The sequence below is a fragment of the Amphiprion ocellaris genome, chromosome 11, assembly GCF_022539595.1.
Source record: "Amphiprion ocellaris isolate individual 3 ecotype Okinawa chromosome 11, ASM2253959v1, whole genome shotgun sequence".
Classification (NCBI taxonomy): Eukaryota; Metazoa; Chordata; class Actinopteri; family Pomacentridae; genus Amphiprion; species Amphiprion ocellaris.
The window spans coordinates 443184-465934 of NC_072776.1; the positions used below are offsets into that span (position 1 = coordinate 443184).

At 40.3% G+C, this 22751-nt stretch overlaps 3 protein-coding genes across 6 annotated transcripts; 2 read left to right on the forward strand and 1 right to left on the reverse strand.

Annotated features, from left to right (window-relative positions):
• The first annotated feature begins 133 nt into the window (after positions 1-133).
• tfdp1a (transcription factor Dp-1, a) lies at positions 134-8597 on the forward strand. Of its 3 annotated transcripts, none has more exons than XM_023285689.3 (12): positions 134-257; positions 2263-2346; positions 2545-2611; positions 3360-3481; positions 4345-4466; positions 4626-4791; positions 4936-5082; positions 5182-5250; positions 5802-5953; positions 6472-6638; positions 7210-7288; positions 7413-8597. In XM_023285689.3, exons 2-12 carry the CDS (start codon positions 2335-2337, stop codon positions 7549-7551), a joined length of 1242 nt encoding a protein of 413 aa, XP_023141457.1. In that variant the 5' UTR covers positions 134-257; positions 2263-2334; the 3' UTR covers positions 7552-8597. The 3 variants fall into 3 exon arrangements, with proteins under 3 accessions (XP_023141457.1, XP_054871397.1, XP_023141464.1); XM_055015422.1 differs by lacking the exon at positions 134-257 and adding an exon at positions 358-514; XM_023285696.3 differs by lacking the exon at positions 134-257 and adding an exon at positions 1390-1455.
• A 113-nt stretch (positions 8598-8710) lies between these two features.
• LOC111582970 (rhodopsin kinase GRK1-like) lies at positions 8711-16271 on the forward strand. Of its 2 annotated transcripts, XM_023291861.3 has the most exons (8): positions 8711-8846; positions 11143-11923; positions 13076-13203; positions 14188-14345; positions 14439-14522; positions 14636-14760; positions 14854-15055; positions 15164-16271. In XM_023291861.3, the coding sequence occupies exons 2-8, from the start codon at positions 11225-11227 to the stop codon at positions 15451-15453; spliced, it is 1686 nt and encodes a 561-aa protein (XP_023147629.1). In that variant the 5' UTR covers positions 8711-8846; positions 11143-11224; the 3' UTR covers positions 15454-16271. The 2 variants fall into 2 exon arrangements, with proteins under 2 accessions (XP_023147629.1, XP_054871396.1); XM_055015421.1 differs by lacking the exon at positions 8711-8846 and having other exon boundaries at positions 11016-11923.
• mettl21cb (methyltransferase 21C, AARS1 lysine b) lies at positions 16152-22652 on the reverse strand. The gene is made up of 4 exons (XM_023291869.3): positions 21701-22652; positions 21414-21577; positions 21221-21338; positions 16152-17415 (listed from the first exon to the last, which is right to left on the reverse strand). The coding sequence occupies exons 1-4, from the start codon at positions 21852-21854 to the stop codon at positions 17021-17023; spliced, it is 831 nt and encodes a 276-aa protein (XP_023147637.3). The 5' UTR covers positions 21855-22652; the 3' UTR covers positions 16152-17020.
• Between the last annotated feature and the right edge of the window lie 99 nt (positions 22653-22751).

Below are 22751 nucleotides of genomic sequence, written 5' to 3' on the forward strand. Positions count from 1 at the left end.
AATCCTCACTCCTGTGCAGCAGATGGCGGTATGTGTGTGTGTTTGTAGCTGGCTGGTATCCACCAATCACAGGAGATGCGGGTTGTGGGCATGAGCTACTTTGACTGGTTTGCTTACGTCTCCTCCACGCCGTCCAATCAGACGCCGCTACACCGAGACACCGCCAAGATCAGATTGAGAGACGCGCTGCTGTAGCTCTGCTAGCGGAGAGCGGACCGAGAGGCTAGCTAGCACTAACACCGTGAAGAAGTGCACCGGTAGGTAGCATTTACCGACTTTTAGCTCGCTCCCCACCTGTTGTACATGAAAACACTTGACGCTAGTTATGTATTTTACCTGCACTGTGTTTTAAATAAGTTGGAAATACAGTGCCAGCGGAAACAAAGCTAACCGAGTTGGACTTGCAGCTAATTCTGGCAGTGCCGTCGGTGACAGCTGTGGGCTAGCTCGTTAGCCAGCAGCTAGCCGAGCGGCAGCGGGCTAACAAAGCGGCGGAGTTCCCCGTTTTTCAACGGTAATGTCGCGTTAGCTCGCTGCTAAACTAACCAGCTGCTAACTAGCAAAAATATTAGTCGTGGTTGTCCGTTATGCGCTATGTTTAGAGCATCTTGAGCCAACTTGTTCACGAATCGTAAGCAGCTAACCGTAGCATTGCTAGCTTTAACGGTCCGCCTGATTATAATCTAATTGGGAACTTTAATCATTTTTCTAGAGCTTCTACAAACGGCTGTGTACTAACACGCAAAACAAAAACGTCTGAAAGTTAAACGAATCACTTTAACAACCTCAATATTAATGAAGCCGATGAGTTAGTCACTTTAGGTTCTATAACAATATTTTATTAAAAATCAGAAAAGGAGCTTGAAGCAGTTTGACACATGATGGATACATAATATAAGTTTTTCTTAATGTGGTTTCGGGACGACATGCTCGCTGTTAACTAATTAGCTGGCTGTTTGTTCATGAGGAGGTGACAAGTATCTGACAATATGAAGTTTTCCACTGGCAATAAAACGCAATTAACTAAGGAACTGTATGTAAATAATGCAGCTGATGGGTGTTTCAGAAATTGTGGTGAATTACTATGGGTTGTGCAAAGTGTTTCATAACTTTAACACCGTGAATACGACGCATAGTATTTCTATTTAATTGTAAACCTGATGTATTTACTTTTTCAGTGGTTAGTCGATTGGAAACGATCACTGTATAAGAGGCTTCTATACACGATGTTTGGCTGTTTAACGCCAAACTACAGATACATGACTGAAAAACACATTCAGGAGTTAAACAAGCAAAGCCAATGAATTAATTTGCAGCTGAAATTAACAGTAGATTTGTTAAAAGTGCCTCGTCGTTGCTGAGTTTGTTTCCTGTTTAGTGGGGATTTAGACCTCCTCTTCCTCCATTCTCAAATGCCAACAACAACAGCCGTCGAGGAGACAGGAGAGTGCACTCGTAAGTGCACACAATCACTATATATTACTTCATTCACCCTGCTAAACACAGACTGGCTTTTAAAATGTCACCTCATGCTCATATGTAGCTGGAATCTGCAGCACGGAACCGATAATTGCTGATTTTTTCTGTGAATCACCTCAAAACGTGCAGAAGCTAACTAGCGAGCTAACGCCAGCCAGCGCTAGGTGTTAGCATTTTTACAGTTAGCTAGCTGGATTCAACAAAAGATTGGTCATTGTTATCGACATATATGGGATGAGTGCTGTTTCTGCCGCATGCAGCCGGACTGTCCGCAAACATACTGTGCTGTTAGTTTGGCCTCATGGTTGGTTTTGCGCTGTTGTCGTGAAGTTAGCTTGTTTGTGTGACCTGTAGCAGAAGTTCGACGGTGCTTCTCCTCCGGACGTGCTCGGTACCTGGAGTAGGCCTGGTGCACACTTAGCGTAGGAAAAGTTGTGAGCATCAAGGGATGGTTTAATGCGGTTTTCTGCTCTCACTGTGCATTCAGAAATACCCCTCAAAGATCCATACCATCCAGATGTGTGCTAAATATATATATTTCTGTCAAATTAGTCTCGTAGAAGGACTACTGATGCTAGCTGTGGTGATGTAGTTAGCTTTCTGCAGTGTGCTCGGAGCAAGCAGTTCAAATGGGCCTTAGTTCACAAATAAGTTTCAATATCACAACTGAAATCGAGTAAAATACACATTAGTTCGGGAAATGTAATAAGAAATGCGATGTTATGGTGAAAGTAGAAACTAAAGCGTTCATTTTTTGATAGTTTGCCTCCTTTCTGTTTGCAGGGCTCTGAAGAGTGATTGACAGAGGGAAATCTTTTTAGCCTTAAGCTTAACTCCTTTCGGTCCTTTGGGATCATGGCTAAAGATGTAAGTAACTATACACGTGAATTCATGGGAAACAGTTCGTTATTACTGGTCACGTTGCAGCCACTAAGCTAATGTCGGATCATTCTGTATCTGTTGCTGTAACTGACTGAAAGCATGCTTCTTTTTCTATACAGGGTTTGTTTAACCACACTAATCTAGCAGCTTTAGTTCTGTGTATTAATTTCTTGTCCTTCACAGGCTGGTCTCATTGAAACAAATGGAGAGCTGAAGGTTTTCATCGATCAGAATCTGAGCCCGAGCAAAGGTAAAACTAACTGATAGTTGCCTTTCTGCGGAGATTATAAACACAGCGTGCAGTATTTTCTTTATAAATAAATATATATAGTGTGGTTGAACCCTCATGTCGTCCTGCGGGTCAAAATTGACCCGGTTTAAAGTCTGAACATGTGGAAAAAAAAAATATTTTCACAGTGAAACTTCTGATTTCTACATTTTCAACATTTTTGGGTGGAAAAAAAGAAATGTTAAAAATGTTTCTTAAGAACATTCACAAAAAATCTACCAAAATCCACCAAATTTCACTGGATTTTGGTTGATTTTTTTTGTGAATGTTCTTAAAGAAAATATTAGAAGTTTTACTGATATGTATGGAATCACTTTAGATATTTTTAGGATTTTTTGGGAAGATTTTTACTTATTTTTTGAAGATATTTACAAGAATTTTCTTGGCAAATTTGGGGGATTTTTAAAAAAAATAAAACTTTTAAGAGAAACTTTTAAGGAATTATTGGAACTTTCTTCCTGAAGGTTTTGCAAATTTTCAGAAATTTGGTGAATTTTTTTTGTTGAATTTTTGGATTTTTTTCAGACAAGGAAACAATATTTTTTGGTGCCCGTAAATGAGGACAACTGGAGGGTTAAATGACTCCTCGGCCAACAAAGGAAATTTCTCCTCAGGAATAGGCCTATGTGCTGGTGGGTGAACGATAGGGGGCAATCAAGTTTCAGCTGCGTCCTCTGCTCATTACTCTTCCTCTCATGTCTTCTATTAGGTGTCTTATCCTTGGTTACTGTCCAGCCCACAGCAGCCCCTGTGGCTAAACAGCTCCTACCCAAAACCCTTGGGCCATCCAATGTGAACGTTGCTGCACACATGCCACATGTGCCACACATGGTGAGTGGCTTCTTAAACTGTCAGGATTTGTGTAAGAGTTTTGAATGTTTTTTTTTTTTTAATACAGATGGATTTGTACGTAGATTTGCATGTAGGTTTACTTTTCTCTGCTGTCTTACTGTTGTGTAAGCCCCTCCATTGTCATTGTGAGGTGACCGGGCAGAGGGGTAGGTGGAGGCAGTTGATCCTAAGCTTATCAACTCTAGAGTCAGCAGGATTACACCCATCATCCCATTATATACAAGGAATGTATACATAACGGAAATCAGCTTAGATATCCCCTTAGTGAAGGAATAGATCACCTGTCTCCAAGATGCCTCATGTTCCTGTTAGGATGCACATTTTAAATGTTTTTTTTCATTTATTGTCAACTATATTCATTACACAATGACAAAAATGTCAAAAGTACTACTTGTGTTAAATCTCTCCATTAAAAATTCTTGTAAAAAGTTGTCGGTGTCTGTTTTTTGCAGCACTGTCCAAATCTGTTTCATTGTATGAATTTAAATAGCGAAAATTGTGCACAAAAGCATACGTTCTGTCCTGAGTTAAATAAATGTCATTCAGTTTTGCTGCTTACGTTCTACAAATTCAAATAATTCAGTTTGTATTGAGGATAATCACATGCAGCTTTCTGCTCTTCCTGGTCAGACTGAAGAGTTTCCATTTAATGTTATCTGATCTCCGCAGTTACCATAAAATATTTTATTAAGCAGCTTTTGAAATAGTATTCAGCTCATCGTATATCCAAATCTGAGCTCACAGAGTTTTGGAAAATAGCTTGTCATGTGTACAGCCTCACAAGATTATTGTCAAAGCAGATTATTAATGTTTTTTTCTACGTTCTTCTTTCTTCCTTGTAGGTGATTGGAACACCCCAGAGGCCTACAGTATCAAATACCATTTTGGTAAACAGTCCACACACACCCAGTTCCCAATTCCTCACTCAGAGTCAGCCAGCTGATGCCTCTCCTTGGTCATCTGGGTGAGTCTTCAGAAGGTCCTTAAGTTTATAAGCTCTGAACATTATTGTGGAGCTCAGTAGAGATTAAATGAAGCTTTTTTAGAATGAGTCAAGTCTGACATAATTTTAAAGACAGAAAATGCACAAGTGTCACAATGTGGGGATATGTTCTATCTGCAGAAAACGTGGTAAAAAAGGGGAAAAGAATGGAAAAGGCTTGAGGCATTTTTCCATGAAAGTGTGTGAGAAAGTGCAGAAGAAAGGAGTAACCACCTACAATGAAGTGGCAGATGAACTGGTGGCAGAATTCAGCTCTTCAGACAACCACATGTCACCGAATGACTCGGTGGGTGTTGCAGCTGCATGACGTTTTCTTACGCAGAAATATGAAAACTTGAATAACTCGATACACAAATGTTTGAAATTGGGGCACACTTTTGTGTAGCTGAGATATTTTGCTAATGTTTTGAATCATGTTTTTCTACTTTAGCATGTGTATGACCAGAAGAACATTCGGCGGCGTGTTTACGACGCACTTAATGTGCTCATGGCCATGAACATAATCTCTAAAGAGAAAAAAGAAATTAAATGGATTGGCCTGCCCACCAACTCAGCACAGGAGTGCCAAAACCTAGAGGTGGGAACACCCAATGAAGACCAGTCTCTCATTAGTCTGTGTTGGGCATCTCTTGCCTTTTAGAGCCGTTCTGATCATAATATGTTATTTCAACTGTAGGTGGAGAGACAGAGGCGGCTGGAGAGGATTAAGCAGAAACAATCACAGCTTCAGGAGCTCATACTGCAGGTAGGGATGAATGGAGTGATGAATCGTCCTTGTATCTATGAACAGAGCCTTTGTGGCTCTGATATCAGATCTGCTGAATCTAACGTGTACCTCCTCAAATGTAGCTGTGCATCAAGGCTATTAAAAAAAAGTCATGGAGATACCACGTAGAGACAAGAAGATGTGTTTTTCCTGTGTAATTTGCTTGTGGGTTTGTCTTAATGTTTCTGATTAAAGCAGATTTTCTGCCTTTCAGCAATGCACAAATTCTCCTGGTTGAAAGCGGAAGATTGTGGTTGTATGTGATTACTTATGGTTTATAATAGAAGCACGACTCGTGTCACATCCATTAAACGTCATTGTTACGCTACAATAGAAATTCTGTGCTGAACTGTTGGAAAAATTTCTTCTCTGACGACATCCACACAAAATCTAAACAGTTTCAAGTGGAAACTGTGCTGCTGAAAAACAGTAGCAGAAAATATATTTTTTAAATGTCATGAATGCCAGACATCCAAACAAAATTCTCTCTGCAGCTGCTTGAGAGTTTCATCTTTGATCTTGTCTTGCAGCAAATAGCTTTTAAGAACCTGGTTCAGCGTAACAGACAGTCAGAGCAGCAGGCGAACAGATCTCCACCTCCCAACTCCATCATCCACCTTCCTTTCATTATTGTCAACACCAGCAAGAAAACTGTCATCGACTGCAGCATCTCCAATGACAAGTATGTGATTGGCGTCTGCTGTGTAAAAAGTTACAGTTTTTAGAACTTCTACATTTTAGAGTGAGCAGTGCATGAAGATAGTATGGGATTAACTTTTTCAGACATCCTCTCCAGGGAGGCATTGAGAGTGTTGCGTTGGGTTGTACTCATAAATAGTTGCACTTAATGCATTTCCCACAGTTAAGTATTGGTTTGGGGGGAGACCACATCCTTCATCAATTATCTTTCAATTCTCTTGAGTTTAAAGTGTACCAGAGTGTTCCTTAATTCTCTAACATTCCTAGATGTCCTCAGAACATGAGGGGTATCTTTCCAAACTACATGTTACTCGAAGTCTTAACCTGGCCAACACACAAATACTGAGAACAGAATGAAATATATTGCATTTCTAGTTTTTCTGTTTAGCTCTGGTACTGGTTTTGAGTCAAAACTCATCCACTTTAAATGTAACTTAAAAGCACTTGTTGCTTGTTAATCAGTGTTTTTCTTGCCTAATTTTCTTCCCTTCTCTGGTGCAGGTTCGAGTATTTGTTCAATTTTGACAGCATGTTTGAGATCCACGATGACATTGAGGTGCTGAAACGTATGGGCATGGCCTGTGGTTTGGAGGTGGGAAAGTGTTCTCCAGAGGATCTGAAGGTTGCACGCAGCCTGGTGCCCAAAGCTCTGGAGCCTTACGTTATAGGTAAGCACCCTAAATGCTCCTTTTGAGCTGAACTGTTCGCACAAACCAAAACACTGCTATCCCCTTCACATCAAGACATACTTAGGAGGGAATAGTAAAAGAAGCAGCAGCACCTTTGGCGATGGAAAACCTCATGTCCATGTCACAGTCTCACAGTGGTGCAGCAGTAAGCTCAACAAATGGGACATAAGAAGTCAGTGCTCTGAGATGAACGTATGTCTTGACTCTCAAACCAGTCCAACGTTACTTTGAAGACTTGCTGGTTATTGAAATGAGTGATCAAATTTGCCCAGCAACTCTGCAGGGGTTCGTAAAGAAGTGATGCTGTCCTGGGTAGGTCAGATTATTACTGTAGTTTCTGGGGTCTTTCTGTTGTGTATCTCTTACCTCAACACACAGCTGAATAAATTCCTTAAATAAAGGCACAGCATTGATCCTTAAGCAGCGTTTAGCCTTGTGTTCACTGACATGTAGTTGATTTGTTTGCTTCCAGTCCGCCTTAACACTAACAGTGGAGTGACGACTAAAACGACAGGGTTCAGAGGTATGAATGTGTTTTCTCTTTATCCAGAAATGGCTAAAGGTCCCATCAGTAACGTCTACATCACTGGAGGATCCTCTGCTAACGGAGCCCGTTATCCTGCAAGCAGGTGAGAGGTGTAATGTAGCCCCTCAGTGTGAGAGAAAGTGTGTTTTATTCTGCATGTCGTCCTGCCTGTCAGCTTGGGCAGCATTAACTTATTTTCCAACCACGTTCCACCCTCCCTCTTCTAGTGATGGTTGCACTGATGGCACCATGGCCTCCAGCTCTAATGACTCTCACTACAGCGGGTCACGCGTGGAAACTCCGGTGTCTTACATGGGGGATGATGACGACGAGGATGAGTATGATGAGAATGACGACGAAGACTAAGCTACGTATGCCTCGCCACTCCAACAAGCACAGTCCTTCAAACCACCCTCACCGTGGATACTTAGTCCACTTCGTGTGTGCTTCTTGAACCTTTCCCCCCGTTTCCCTTGCCTGTATTTCTGTCTGGCTTTCTCAGGGGTGTCGATGAATATTGAAAGAACAGAGGGGTTAATTGCACCCGTCTTTTTTCTGCTCCTGCATCACGTGCACCTGCACCAAAGCTCGGTGGGAGGTGTCGTCCAAGGGAACTGTAGTCTGTGGCCCCTGCCACTTGAAGTCTTTGTATGTCTAATCCACTTCTCAATAAGCCATCCCACTAAAAACAAACTCTGTAAAACTTACTGCTGTTGGAGAATGTATAATGTACCTGTTTGAATAGTTATTATTTTGCAATTACATGTGGCAGACATGATGATGATCAAATGTTCCAGACGGCCAAAGTGTCTGCTTTAACATGCTGTTAGTGCAACACCGTGGATTCGGAATGGCCCAATACAGTTGCCATGGCATCCCAGGATGGGGCTCCATCAGATGTGTTGATACTTTTTTTTTTTTGTTTGTTTGTTTTGTGTTCCTGGGCAATTATTTGAACTAGTTTCTTATCCCCCATTGTGTTGGGCTGGCTTCCTTCTGTTCTGTAGGCAGCTGCTTTCCTGATCTCATTTGCTAGTTTAGTTTTTTTTTGTAATCCGAGTTGAGGAATTCTCCATCACCGCCCTGTTAATGCCTTGGTAGTGTTTACAAGATAATGGCAGCATCAAGGTAAAGACTTTCATAACCCAGGCTCCTAATAGGTAAATAAGCTTTGTTTGTTAATTACGTATACGAATCCTGCGATTGTAGCTTATAGTATCCTTTAGAGGCCAGTGGTAAAGATAGACCGTCACAAATTATTGATGTAACAAAATGTGTGGTTGTATAGGTCTTTATGTACTCCTTTCAAAGATCTCCCTTTTAAAACTGAGCAACACATGTACTGACTCTTCCAAATACCTTTTCTGTAATCTAATATAAGTTTGCAAATTAAATATAGATTGTTTTAATAAGTTTGTATCTACTTTTCATGTGAGTTTCTTGCTGGGATTTTTTTTTCAGATCTGGAACATTTATAGAGATAAATATATATTAATATTTCTCTGCAAATTTCTGCTGATTTTAGATGCAAAAAAATGTTTACCATGTGACCCTCAGACATACACGTGTTGGAGAAAGGGTGGGCTTGGAGAGGTGCGTGCTTGTCAGAGGAAACCTACAAGAAAACTGTAGATGGTAGAAACTGAGGAGGAAGATATGAGGTGAGAACAACTGATCATAAGCTGCTTTACCCGTCGTGTCATCGATTCTTGTACTACTCCAGCATAATTTCATGTGTTAGCTTCGGTGTGGATATGACTGGGCCCTTTTCTTAAAATGAGATCTGGCCAAATGTTTTTGATATGGAGAACCCATAAGAACCAAAAAAAAGTGCATGCTGCATTTGGAAGGTTGCTCAGTGAGCTAGATAGGCTCAACATGTTGGTGCAAGTCAAGCTCCTTTTTTTTCTTCAAAGGCTGCCACAGTTCACATGGATGGATTCACATTTTTCAAGTTTGTTAAAAATAAGCTTTACTCACCAATCTTTGGGAAGTACGGCTGCAAATGTGGGGGCAAATGTTGTAAAACGACCTTCATGAAGGAGCTGATTAATATCTGAAATAGCTTCAAAGGAAGTTTGGGATTAAACACTAGTCCAAAAAATGTAGTAATTTGCCGTTCGAGGTGAGGTTATTCACCTTTGTACTCAAATCATGATTGCTTAACCCTTGTGTTGTACTGCGGGTCACTCGTTTTAAAGGTTGAAAAAACATTTTCACAGTGACAATTTCCAAATTTTCCACATTTTCGGGAAATTTTCGAACATTTTTGGTGGAAAAAAAACGTTTAAAAAAAAAATTTTCTTGAGAACATTCACAAAAAAATCAACCAAAATCCAGCGAATTTCGCTGGATTTTGGTTGATTTTTATGTGAATGTTCTCAAAGAAAATATTAGAAGTTTTACTGATAAATATGGAATCACTAGATATTTTTTGGGAAGATTTTTACTAATTTTTTGAAAATATTTACAAAAATTTTCTTGCCAAATTTGGGGGATATTTTTAAAAATAACTTTTAAGGGAAACTTTGAAGGAATTATTGGAATTTTCTTCCTGAAGGTTTTGCAAATTTTCAGAAATTTGGGGAATTTTTAAAGATTTTTTTCAGACAAGGAAACAATATTTTTTGGTTCCCATAAATGAGGACAACAGGAGGGTTAAATCATTGTTTAACATTTGGTCAACAGAAAAAGGTATTCCATTGAAACATCTCGAAACAACTATAGGACAACGATGAACACATTTGGGACTTTTTTTTTTTTAAGATATTGTCAGGGGTTTGAATAATTCTGAACATGAGCAAAAATCAATTTTGGCCTTATCTATTATTATGCAAATGAAGTTTAGCCAACCCGTATGTGGATTTGTGCATAGCAACAAGTAGACAAAGGGTACGCAGGAAGTACCAACAGAACAGCTTTTACAAATGCAGGATCTAAAAAAGAATGTTGTTTTCCATGGGGTGTGAATAGTTTTGAGGATGACTGTATATGCATGTTTATGTTGTCTTCATTTACAGGCACCAAAAAATATTGTTTCCTTGTCTGAAAAAAAATCCAAAAATTCTGCGAAAAAATTCCCCAAATTCCTGAAAATTTGCAAAACCTTCAGGAAGAAAACTCCAATATTTACTTAAAAGTTTCCCTTTAAAATTTTATTTAAAAAAAAAAAAAAAAAATCCCCCAAATTTGGCAAGAAGATTCTTGTAAATATTTTCAAAAAATGAGTAAAAATCTTCCAAAGAAATTCTAAAAATATCTAAAGTGATTCCATATATATCAGTAAAACTTCTAATATTTTCTTAAGAACATTCACATAAAAATCAACCAAAATCCAGTGAATTTCGCTGGATTTTGGTTGATTTTTATGTGAATGTTCTTAAACATTTTTAACATTTCTTTTTTTTCCACCAAAAAATTTTCAAAGATTTCCCAAAATGTGGACATCAGAAGTTTCACTGTGAAAATATATTTGTTCCCACATTTTCAAACTTTAAAATGGGTCAATTTTGACCTGCAGGACAACACGAGGGTTAATAACTTCTGCTTACATTTCCACTGATAGTGCATGTATTGTGTAACTATAGACATTACCAGTAGGTCTCCCTGTTAAGCAAAAACATTATTTCTTATTGAACGTTTATTATGCGTCAACAGGTCGATCAGAGTCTGTATAAAGTGTGAATTGACTGACTGAGGACATTCCTGCATATGCTGCTTGTGTTGTTCTGTTCCAGCAGCTGTTCGCACACTTTGTCTGGGGCATTGGGGTGTTAATGGATTACCAAAAGGTGTTGACTCAGGTGTGTGTGCGCGTCCCTGTGAGTGTGTGAATGAGGGTGTTACAGCTGGGATCTAGTCTCCAGGTCCCATTCCTCTCTCCTCTGTCACTCCTCTGTGATCTGTCTCCTGTTCTCTCATTCTTGCTTTCTCTTCCTCCTCATCCCTGCACATTAGGTAGCAACGTTCATCCTCCGCCGCCGTTCTTCGCTTTGCCATGTCTTTCCCTTGCGTTGCCTAACAGCCACCTGCCTTCAACATGGACATCGGAGGACTGACCACTGTGGTCGCCAACTCTGCCTACATCAACGCCCGTGGAAGCATCGATGGCTCTAATCCGGCAGCAGCTCGGGATAAGAAGTACCACGCTCGCCTCAAACTGCCCCACATCACCGTGTGTGAAGGCCTGAGGGATACCCTAGATCTGGTCTTTGACTCCATCTGCGTAGAACAGCCAATTGGCAAGCGCCTCTTTAGGGAATTCTTGGATGCAAATAATGAGTACCATGGGGCTTGCCGTTTGTGGAAAGACATCGAGGACTATGACATGGCGGAGGACTCTGAGAGGGCCAAAAAAGCCTCAAAGATTGTTCAGCGCTACATGGACCCCTCTGCCAAACACTACTGCCCCTACCTGTCTGAGGACATCATAGCCAAGGTGAAGGAAGGTCTGGAGGCTGTAGGGGATGAGCTGTTTGCTGCAGCTTTGGCCTCAACGCTGGACTTTCTGCGGGAGGCTCCCTACAATTTCTACCTGGAGAGCATGTACCTGAAGAGGTTCCTGCAGTGGAAGTGGCTGGAGATGCAACCCATGGATGCAGACTGGTTCCTGGACTTCCGTGTGCTGGGGAAAGGTGGGTTTGGAGAGGTGTCTGCCTGTCAGATGAAAGCCACTGGAAAACTGTACGCCTGTAAGAAACTCAACAAGAAGAGGCTGAAGAAGAGGAAAGGCAATGCGGTAAGAGATGACATGCTGTTGGTGTTTAGCATCAGTCAGTGGTAGAAGTTTTTATTTTTTTGTTTATTGGGTTTTCAGACAAGCCAACAGCTACAAAATTATTGCATTTGCAACTTATTTGGCAGAAACATTACTGAAAGTAATACAGAGACATGCAGGCACTCGCCTACATCCATTCAGTGTGTGCACTCATAAACCCACAACATGTGCAACAAAAAAACAAAACAAAAGGGTAGTTTACAGATCAACCAGATCAGAAGTATTGACTGTTCACCATCCAGCTGTACAGCAACGGTCTCATAGATCCAATTCCTCACTATCAGTACATATTTAAAAAAGAATAAATAAAAATAAAACCAAACATGTGAAAGCGAATGTCATTCTGCAGTGAGATGGAACCCACATCACAAGAAATGTACTGAAGTCAGTGGTAGAAGTTTGCTGAAGTAAAAGTAGCATCACAACAACGTAGACGTACTTAATCAAAAATGCACAAATATTTACATCATATCCCTCTGATGATGGGCGTGGTGAAGTTGGAGCTACTTAAACCTCACATGCTGCAGGTACTCAACACTGTCAGGTTTAGTGTTTATTCATGATGTGCATGTGTGTAGTATCTCAGTCTGTGTAAAAATGAAATCTGAAATGTGAGACTCGAAGACACGTTGTTCTTAAAGCTTTACATTATGTAGCCCCACATTAAAGCAGGAATGATTCAGAGCAACCACAGCACTCTCTCTCAAAAATCACTTTTAGCACACAGTGATTTGAATAATTAAGGTGTTTTGAAGGATTTAGGTTTCAGAGAAAGTGTCCTGTCCTGAGCAGTCTGCAGCGGTGCTAATCATCTTTGTCCCTGCCTCTGTCTCATTTAGCTTTAGCCTGCAGTATTAAACACTGAGACAGGGATAGAGTGATTACTGGGAGCTTTGTTGAAAAGCTCTTCTGAAGAGAACTCCTTGGCACAGTTGCATCTTGCCCTTGACTTGTCTGAGGTTATCCTTGGAAATGAACCTTTCATCAAATGACACAAAAACATACAGAACACTTTCCTGCAACCTGATCCACCAAACTTCCTCGTTGTTTATTTTTTCTTCTTTTGAAATGTGGCTCATTTTTCAACATTGCCTTTCTAATTTTCTCCTGTAGGGGGCCATGGTGGAGAAGAGAATCCTTGAGAAGGTCCACAGTCGCTTCATTGTGTCGTTGGCTTACGCCTTCCAGACAAAGGAAGAGCTTTGTCTCGTCATGACCATCATGAACGGAGGAGACCTCAAGTAACTTCACGTTCTGAACAACTCTCATATCTCACAGCACAAGTCTGAACGTTCAGCTCACATGTTCGTCATCTCTCTCTACCATGCCATCACTTTAGTAGACGGACCTTTGCTTTCTGTAATAACCTTTTAATATCTGCTGCCAACATGAGGAGTGCAGTCTACTGGAACACTGATCTGACAGGAATGTTGTAGTTTTCCCTCAGGTCAGCTGGAAATTAATTTAATAATCACCCAAACGTGTCACAATTCAAATTGGTAATAATTTGCACATTTTGTTGCTGACGGACACACAGGGCCATACGTATGGTAGAAGTAGTTTATCAGTCACTTTTGGGACAAGGTGTGTGTTCAGATGCTGTTATTCTTAATATACATGAGACTAGATGTTCAGTTTGAGCATTGAGTCGTTTGTTATGACATGCCAGCCTTTTTCCAATCAGATTCACAGTGAAACTTCTGATGTCCACATTTCCAATATTTTTGGGAAATCTGAACATTATTTGGTGGGAAAAAAAGAAATGTTAAAAATATTTCTTACGAACATTCACAAAAAAATCAGATGTTTTTGTGAATGTTCTTCAAGAAGATATTAGAAGTTTTACTGATATATATGGAATCACTTTAGATATTTTTAGGATTTTTTTGGAAGATTTTTACTCATTTTTTCTTGAATTTTCTTGCCAAATTTGGGAGATTTTTTAAAAAAAATAAAACTTTTAAGTAATTATTGGAATTTTCTTCCTGAAGGTTTTGCAAATTTTCAGAAATTAGGGAATTTTTTTTGCTGAATTTTTGGATTATTTTCAGACAAAGAAACAATATCTTTTGGTGCCTGTAAATGAGGACAACAGGAGGGTTAACTCATGCAACAGCAACATATTGGCCAGCTGTGTGTACACATAGCATGTAATATCACAACTCTGTGCAGCTTCTATACCTTCATATGACGACGGAGCCTAATCTGTTCGCTGTTCCCTGAAGGTACCACATCTACCTGGTGGATGAGAACAACCCAGGCTTCGATGAGCCCAGAGCCTGTTTCTACATCGCCCAGATCATCCAGGGTTTGGAGCATCTCCACCAGAAAAGAATCATCTACCGAGATCTCAAACCAGAAAATGTGCTGCTTGATAATGACGGTAATCATTTTTTGGTAAACAGAGGTGAATTTCACGTTGTCTGTGTGTAACTAATGGCTGATTGACACATTTTTCCTTTTTTGATCAACACAGGGAATGTGCGCATATCTGACTTGGGTCTCGCTGTGGAGTTAAAAGAAGGAAAAACTCTGACCAAAGGCTACGCCGGGACACCAGGTGAGTCTCATCTGTGTTTTCTTGGAAATCGATGAGCAGCTTATATTTAGAGGGGCCATTTCACAGTCTTCATACTCAATTATTGCTCATTTTGTGCCCTCGTTTTCTTGCAGGGTACATGGCACCAGAGATGCTGAAAGGAGAGAAGTATGACACCTCAGTGGACTACTTCACCTTGGGGGTGACTCTGTTTGAGTTCATTGCTGCTAAGAATCCTTTCAGAAACAGGGGGGAGAAGGTCAGTTTTGTAACTGTCTGTGTGACTTTATGCAGAAAGAAGCAGACTTTATGAAACAGGTAAGGTGATGACAGGTTGTTGGTCTTCTGGCAGGTTGAACGTGAGGAGATGAAGGAGCGTATGCTGACTCAGACGGTCACCTATCCGGATAATTTCAGTGAGCATGCCAAGTCGTTGTGCGATGGGCTGCTGGCCAAAGAAGTTGATCAGAGGATGGGTTTTAAAAACGACTGCTGTGATGAAATCAGAGCACACCCATTCTTCAACAACATTAACTGGAGGAAGCTTAACGCAGGTATCATCTACTTTCTTTACTCATTCAAGATCGTTCACATTCTGGAAGCAGTTTAAATCCATCTATCATTTTCTGAGATTTTTGAATCCACATTTGTTGCTTCTGCAGGTATTCTGCCGCCTCCTTTCGTCCCCGACCCTAAAGTGGTGTACGCTAAAAGTCTGGATGACGTTGGAGCTTTCTCCTCGGTGAAGGGGGTGACCCTGGAGGAGCCAGATAAGACCTTTTTTGATGAATTTGCTTCAGGCAACATCCCCATCCCTTGGCAGGAGGAGATGATCGACATGGGTATCTATGGAGAGCTCAACGTTTGGGGCCCTGAAGGCAGCATCCCAAACGACCTCCGCAGGGAGTCCATACTAGAGCAGCCAAAGTCTTCGACATGCTGCATATCGTAGAGTCACTCAGACACACTGAAAACATACGAACCATGCAGTGTACAGACTTATATTTCTTTAAAACATGCGGCATGAAGACTCGAATAGTCGGGACAGACGCAAGTCTCCTCTGGACTTTCTGATCGCAGCTTAAGACTTTTATTTGTGGACACTGGAAACAGCCAGATTGGAATGGGGGTGGACTTTCAGACAGGAATGGACTTAAGCATAGATTTAGGTGTTGACAATTTTAATTCTTTACATTAATCCTCTTTGGTTCCTTCAGCGTCTTCCTCTCCATCTCCTCCTTCTCTGTCAACATGCTGAATTTTTGCGTGTGCATGTGCAGAGTTACTGTAATGCTTTCAGATTTAGAACATAACTTTAAAAGCTCATTTTCAAGCAGGTTAGTTCTGTGTTATCTTTGGTGCTAAGTGACAGTCACATGTTGAACATGGAAGATGTTTATCTCCTCTACTGCATTATGCTCCTATAGAGTATATGCCATTTAATGGAAAGTGTTTTATGTTTTCTTAGTTTTTACTCTCTAATGCTGTTGGATTACCAAAGCTAAGACATCAGAAATGCAAAGTTTCATGCTTGTGGAAAATATTCTCTTCAGGTTTCTTTCACAACTGACTCTTTTTCCATATAGCCAAGAGAAGAGCACCTCTGATGAATGTTGTCTAGATGTTATGAGACAAATATGAACATAGGAGAGAAGTTTACAGCTATATTATTTATTTTGAAAAACAAATCAGTGAACAAAAGTTGAATACATTCAGAAATATCAAATGTCTGAAAAGCACTGGCAAATAAAATAGCTTATTCAATGGAAACTTGAGTGAGGAACTTCTTTTTTCCTTAGTAATGTTTATGACACTGTCCAGGAATGTTGTGTAAGCACAGATTAAAACCGGATTTTCCCTACGTGACTTAACCCTCGTGTCGTCCTGCGGGTCAAATTGACCCATTTTAAAGATTAAAAATTTGAAAAAAAAAATTTCACAGGGAAAATTTCCACATTTTCAACATTTTTGGGAATTATTGAACATTTTTTGGTGGAAAAAAAAGAAATGTAAATACAATGTTTTTTTGTTTTTTTTTAAGAACATTCCCAAAAAAATCTACCAAAATCCAGCGAATTTCACTGGATTTTGGTTGATTTTTTTTCTGAAAGTTCTTAAAAAACATATTTTATTTTACTGATATATATGTAATCACTTTAGATGTTTTTAGGGTTTTTTTGGATGATTTTTACTCATTTTTTGAAAATATTTACAAGAAATTTCTTGCCAAATTTTGTGGGATTTTTAAATTTTTTGAATAAAACTTTTAAGGGAAACGTTTAAGGAATTATTGGAATTTTCTTCCTGAAGGTTTTTGCTAATGTTCAGAAATTTGGGGAATTTTTTTGCTGAATTTTTGGATTTTTTTCAGACAAGGAAACAATATTTTTTGTTGCCTGTAAATGACGACAACAGGAGGGTTAAATCAGCAAAAGGAAAAATGTAATTTCCTGTTTTCCTCAAAAGTGAAACTCAAAATCTTTAACATGTCAGGATCTCCCAGTCCTAAAGCTGCTGTCTCACTTGGCTGTGGCCTTGTAAATCCTCACCTCATGCTGTGGCAGCTCAGTGAGCAACGTGGCATTGAAGCTGCTCTTGAAGCTCTCTGTGAACCTCAGGTCTGACTGGAAGCGGATCTTGTTGGCCCACAGCAGCGTCGTTCGGCTTCCCGGTCGGCAGAAGTGACGCATGGTTTTCAGCAGTTCCTCCAGGCAGTCGTGGTGATAGACCACGTCGGCTGCCAGAACGTAATCGTAGTGGAAGGACAGGTAGGGGAAGTCTCGCTCCAGGTCCTGACCCCAGCAGAGGGAGGTCACCTGAGGGGTGTAGCGGCACCGACCCTTGGTGTTCCGCAGGAGGTTGAAGGTCAGGTTAGACAAGATGTCCGGCAGGTCGGTGGCCGTCACCCAAGCACCTGGTGACAGTAGAAACCCAACAGACAGAGACGTGGAAAGCTAACTACGCATTTTGTGGGTGACTTTGGTGAGCAGCCTTTACATGTATGGTTCCAGCTGCATGTAAAATGATTAAACCTCCTGATGTTTTAGACATTCTGGCAAAAGGAGCAACATTCCAGCTGCAGGTGACTAAATCACAGAAGAGATGAACAGATTTAATTCATAATCCGTCCAAAATTGAAACTTTTTTTACAAAAAGCCGGTTGCAGAATGATTCCACCCCTATAAACAATGCTGAGTAAATACAGATAACTGCAGAATGCCATCCACCTGTATGTCAACATTTAGAGGGGAATCCAACGCTGACACATGCTGAACATTGACTAATACTCCTGTTCATCAACACCTCCCCATATGCCTCCTGCAGCAGCATGGTTCAGACCACAGAGGTGTCTGGAAGGTTCTAGAGTGGACATCATAACCTCCAGACTGAAACCCAATGGAGAATCTGTGGTGAATCTGAAGAAAGCTGCTGCAGCACGTAGATCTGAGAACATAGCTGAGCTGGAGACCATCGTCCACGAGGAATGGACTAAAACTCCCAAGGAGCTGCCAGAAGCTTGTTCGAGATGATACCTCCGTTTACATCAGGTCATTGGAGCTAAAGGCTACTGAAGATACAGCCTCATAGGATGAAGATACAGCCTCATAGCTGAAGATACAGCCTCATAGCTGAAGATACAGCCTCATAGGAACTGAAGATACAGCCTCATCTTGTGTTCACTCTTGCAGCTGAATGAGGTAAACATGTTCATGTCTTAAGAGCTTTAACTTTACACCTCTAAGTTTATAACAACCACAAAACACAATAAAATGGAGCTATAGTAGCTACCTGTTTAAGAAAATACTGAACCTTTCCTAAAATTAAACTCTGTCCATGACCCATCTACATCTTCAGAAAGAAAAAAATGATCTGGCTTTGGTCTTTTCATGTTATAGACAATAATAGAGTAATAAATGACCATAAAATCATGAACTTTTAAAGGATGTTAAGCTAAATTTCAAGCTGTCCTTTCATATTTCTATTAAAGAGCTAATTTTCTTTGACATTGATGCAATTGTGTGTCTTTCCAGAAGTGCTGATATTAAAAGGCACTTTGGTTTTATCACTAACAGCGTCATCTCCTCTCCAGGCACAGAATAGTTTCACCGAGACTCGCTGCATATTTAAAGACAGAGAAGACATTCAGGTCAGTGTTAGAGTTCAGTAAAGCTCATTCCTAAGTGCTTGAGAATGAATTGCTGTAACTTTTAACGGTTTCCTTTTAGATGTCTATCGATAGAGACAGAAGCATGAATAAAAAGAGAGAGTTTGCATTGAGTTTTCTTTGTATAAAAACATTTAATTTCCTGGGGAATAAATTAACCGTTTTGTTTCCACTGTGTGATTAATGGAGAGACTTTTCAACTGCTGGCCTGTTTGGGATGCAAAAATTTAGTGTGGGTGGATTTTCACGGTCCCCGAACAAAGATTCCCAGTGTTTTATCAATAAGTTGATCCCCAAGCTAAAGTGTAAATTTCATGGAAAATATGGGGAGACAGCTGTGAAATATTATGTCCATATTTATGCAAATAATGAAGTCAGTCTATGTCATTTCAGATAGCAGTGGTGCTTCATTTCCTTAGATTTAGTTTACCTATAGTTTACTTATTTAATCTAATTCAAAAGTCAATTATTTGCAGAAAAGAAATACTGAAAAGCCATTTGACTGTCTCAGTTTTTAGCAGGAAATATGAGTATTTCCATATTTATATTTTATATTTACACGTATCGGATTGTTATGGGGCCCAATACCATAAAAATTTAGCCTTTTTTTTCGATTTTCAAGGACTGAAAATTAAAAATTTTGACTCTGCTGTAGACATTCACTAATTTGGATCTAGTCAAAACTATTTTCTCTGTGTCTCCACTAACTTTCATGGCTGTGGGAGTTACATTTTTGGATGTATTGAACCCTTAAAATGGCTTCCCAGTAAAGTTTTTTTAAGAGTAAAAATACAACTATTGTAAATATTCAGGCAAAATATTTGACAAAACTTAGTCAAATAACAGATACATACAAAATCTGAACAAATTCAGATTTTTTACAGCAACATATTTCCTGAATTCTGTATGATCTGACATGACTGACCCACTTTATTAGTTTTCTTTTTGGACCACATTCAAAGAAAAACAAAACAATTTGTTTGTCCTGAGAAGAAGCAAAGCATAATACATATCTTCATAATTTGATTATTAATGAGATTTACAACTAATTACTCCGCCAAGGAACAGTGGAGTTATGTGACGGCGTACGTTTGTCCGTCTGTTTGTCCGTCAGTTTGTCCGTCTGTCTGATTGTCTGTTTGCAAAATTACTCAAAAACGGATTTGGATGAAATTTTCAGTGAAGATCAGAAATGACACAAGAACCAAGTGATTAGATTTTGGCAGTGATGCAGCTTATAGTCTGGATCCATGGATTTTGTTAAAGATTTCTTTATCATTGCCAGATAGCGGCACGGCGTCACTGTAACCATGACAACCAGTGAACACTACATCAGCTGCCTGCTGATGATCACATGATTGTGATCCTACTACAAATCCAACACTGAGGACTTATCAGGACTTATCCATCAGAAATGATCCAAGGAACAACTGATTAAACTGTGGGGGTGTTTCTGAGTCCCATCAATTCCCGCCACTCGCTACATATTTAGGTCACGTGATCTGATATCTGTACATAACGTACACATGCATGATGCTACGTGTCCACTAGATGTGTTTTTCCTGCATATAATAATGTCACATGTGAAAATCTCCTGCTTGGTGGGCGTGTCCTTGAGGCCAGTAGCCAGTGTTCAACTCCTGCTTCCTTCTTCTCCAACTATCCTGCCCCTGATTGGATGAACGCATCGACTCGGGAGATGTCAGCTCCTGGGTTTCAAGCTGGCAGCTCGGTCGCAAACTTTCTCTTTTATTACGAAAACAGTTCACCGAAAAGTATTTCTGGAAGCATTTGAGGAGAGAAATAATCTGTGCAGCAGCTGAATCTGTCCTGGTTTTAGTTCACTGATGGCAAGTTTAAACGTTTGATGAAAGTTTCGTGATGCGTTGGACCTCCGCATACCGCATCGAATTTGCATAAAGTAGAAGTTGAGTCTATTTTAATCAAATGAGCTGCAGGGAGATGCACAGGATCGCAGCTGGAAACGCAACACAACCGGACCAGCATGCAACACGGTGCATTTCACATAGACAATGAATGGAATCTAGTGGACACATACCTTAACACACACCTGTACTCAGCCCATACCATTTTGTTTGTGGGTACATCTATATTAATGGCCACATTCTATAGTGTCAGGATTTCAGCCGTCGGAAATGATACAACGACTCAGCAGCCTTGGAGGGGTACTGAGCGGCCTTGGAGGAGGACTGAGTGGCCTTGGAGGAGGACTGAGTGGCCTTGGAGGGGGACTCAGCGGCCTTGGAGGGGGACTCAGCGGCCTTGGAGGGGGACTGAGCGGCCTTGGAGGGGGACTCAGCGGCCTTGGAGGGGGACTCAGCGGCCTTGGAGGGGGACCGCCCTCTCTGAGTGCTTTTCTTGCTCTTATTGCTACCATTTGAAAGTTGGCATCAAAATTTGAAAATCCTGTGTTCTATTTATTTCATGTATTATGTTATTTCACTTTAAAGACGTATAAAACTCTCGTGGACAAAATTTCAGATATATTATGTAAACTCATGCAAACTTTATAATCAGAATACATCCGACTTACCCAGCAGACTGGCCACTATAGAGAGTAGACCGGTACCAGCTCCAATCTCCAGCACTGCTTTATCCATCAGGCTCACTTGCTGCTGGTTGTTCTCCAAGAACTGACACAAAGCTATCGCCTACAAAATAAAGGTTTCATGATCACATTTACTAGCCAGTGAATGAACAGATGCTGTGCTAAAGACAGGGCGTACCCCAGGCCAGATCAGAGCACCGTATGTATCCAGGGACTCGCGGATGCTGATGCCGTGACCAGCAAAATAAAAAGACTCCTTTCCCAGTGCGTAGTAAACACTCGGCTCCCAGATGTTCCTCCTGTCCTGAGCTTCACCAGCCATCACTTTCTGATCTGCTAATACTGCACAGGTTAGAGGCAGGTTAGAATAAAACAGCACTGAAAGTTAGAAATCCTGAAGTTCACGCTCCTCTGAGATACAAAAACTAGACTAGCAGAGGATAACAGATAAAACTTTCATCTTACCTTCATCTGTGGTTTCCTGCTCCACCTGCAGCTTCCCATCCTCCTTCTTTTCATCCACCTCCTTTGGTTTTCCAGGATGTTTCTGTTGGACAGGCTGGATGACTGAAGACGATCTCTCCATGAACCCTAAATATTGTTGTGGCACGAGAACCATTACTGACCTACAGATGTTCTTCAGCAGTTTAAGGATGCACTTCTATAAAGCTGAGATTCACAGAATAAATCAGGAAATATGGAAGACAGTGGCTGGGGTTGTTTGTGCTTTTAGTCTCTGTATGAGTCAAGGTAACCAACCTCTTTCTAATATCACACCTCCAGTTTATGCCACAAACTTTCTGTTATGTTTAAAATGAGTGGAAAGCACCTTTGAATAACAACTGAACTGAAAGACGTGTTTTTAAACACATCTGGAATGTTTCATGCTTTGCCATCTACATTATCACTTTCAAAACCTTTTCGCTCTTAAAATATGACAAAACCCATCAAGCTGCAAAATGTAAACGTATATAAAAAATATTCCCTTGTTGAAACTCTACAGGTATCAATATTTGTTAAAATAATCACTGTCTCACATGATTAAAGTTGCAGTAATTTTCCCTTTGTGTACTGTTCGGCATATCAGTTGTGTCTGTTCAGTTGTTCTAATATTCTATTGTGTGCTTGTTAAATGATTTGTTTGTTTGTGGATTATTTTAAGCTCAGTAAAAGTCAGAGTGGACCAGATTTAGTGCACTAGTCTCTTTGGCTGCTGCTGGACTCCAGTCTGGAGCTGGAATCACAGCTGGTTAAAGCTGGAGGTCAACAGGGCACCTGGGTTACATTCCACCTCAGATTAAAATCACATTCACATGCATTTAAGTGCAAATATGAAAGATGTAATTTGATGTATTTTGGAAATAACTATGGGTGTTTTAAGATTGTGAAAGCAAATATTCTACTCATATTCTCCTCATTTACTTAAACAAATGCAGTGTTTAACCCTCCTGTTGTCTTCATTTACAGGCACCAAAAAATATTGTTTCCTTGTCTGAAAAAAATCCAAAAATTCTGC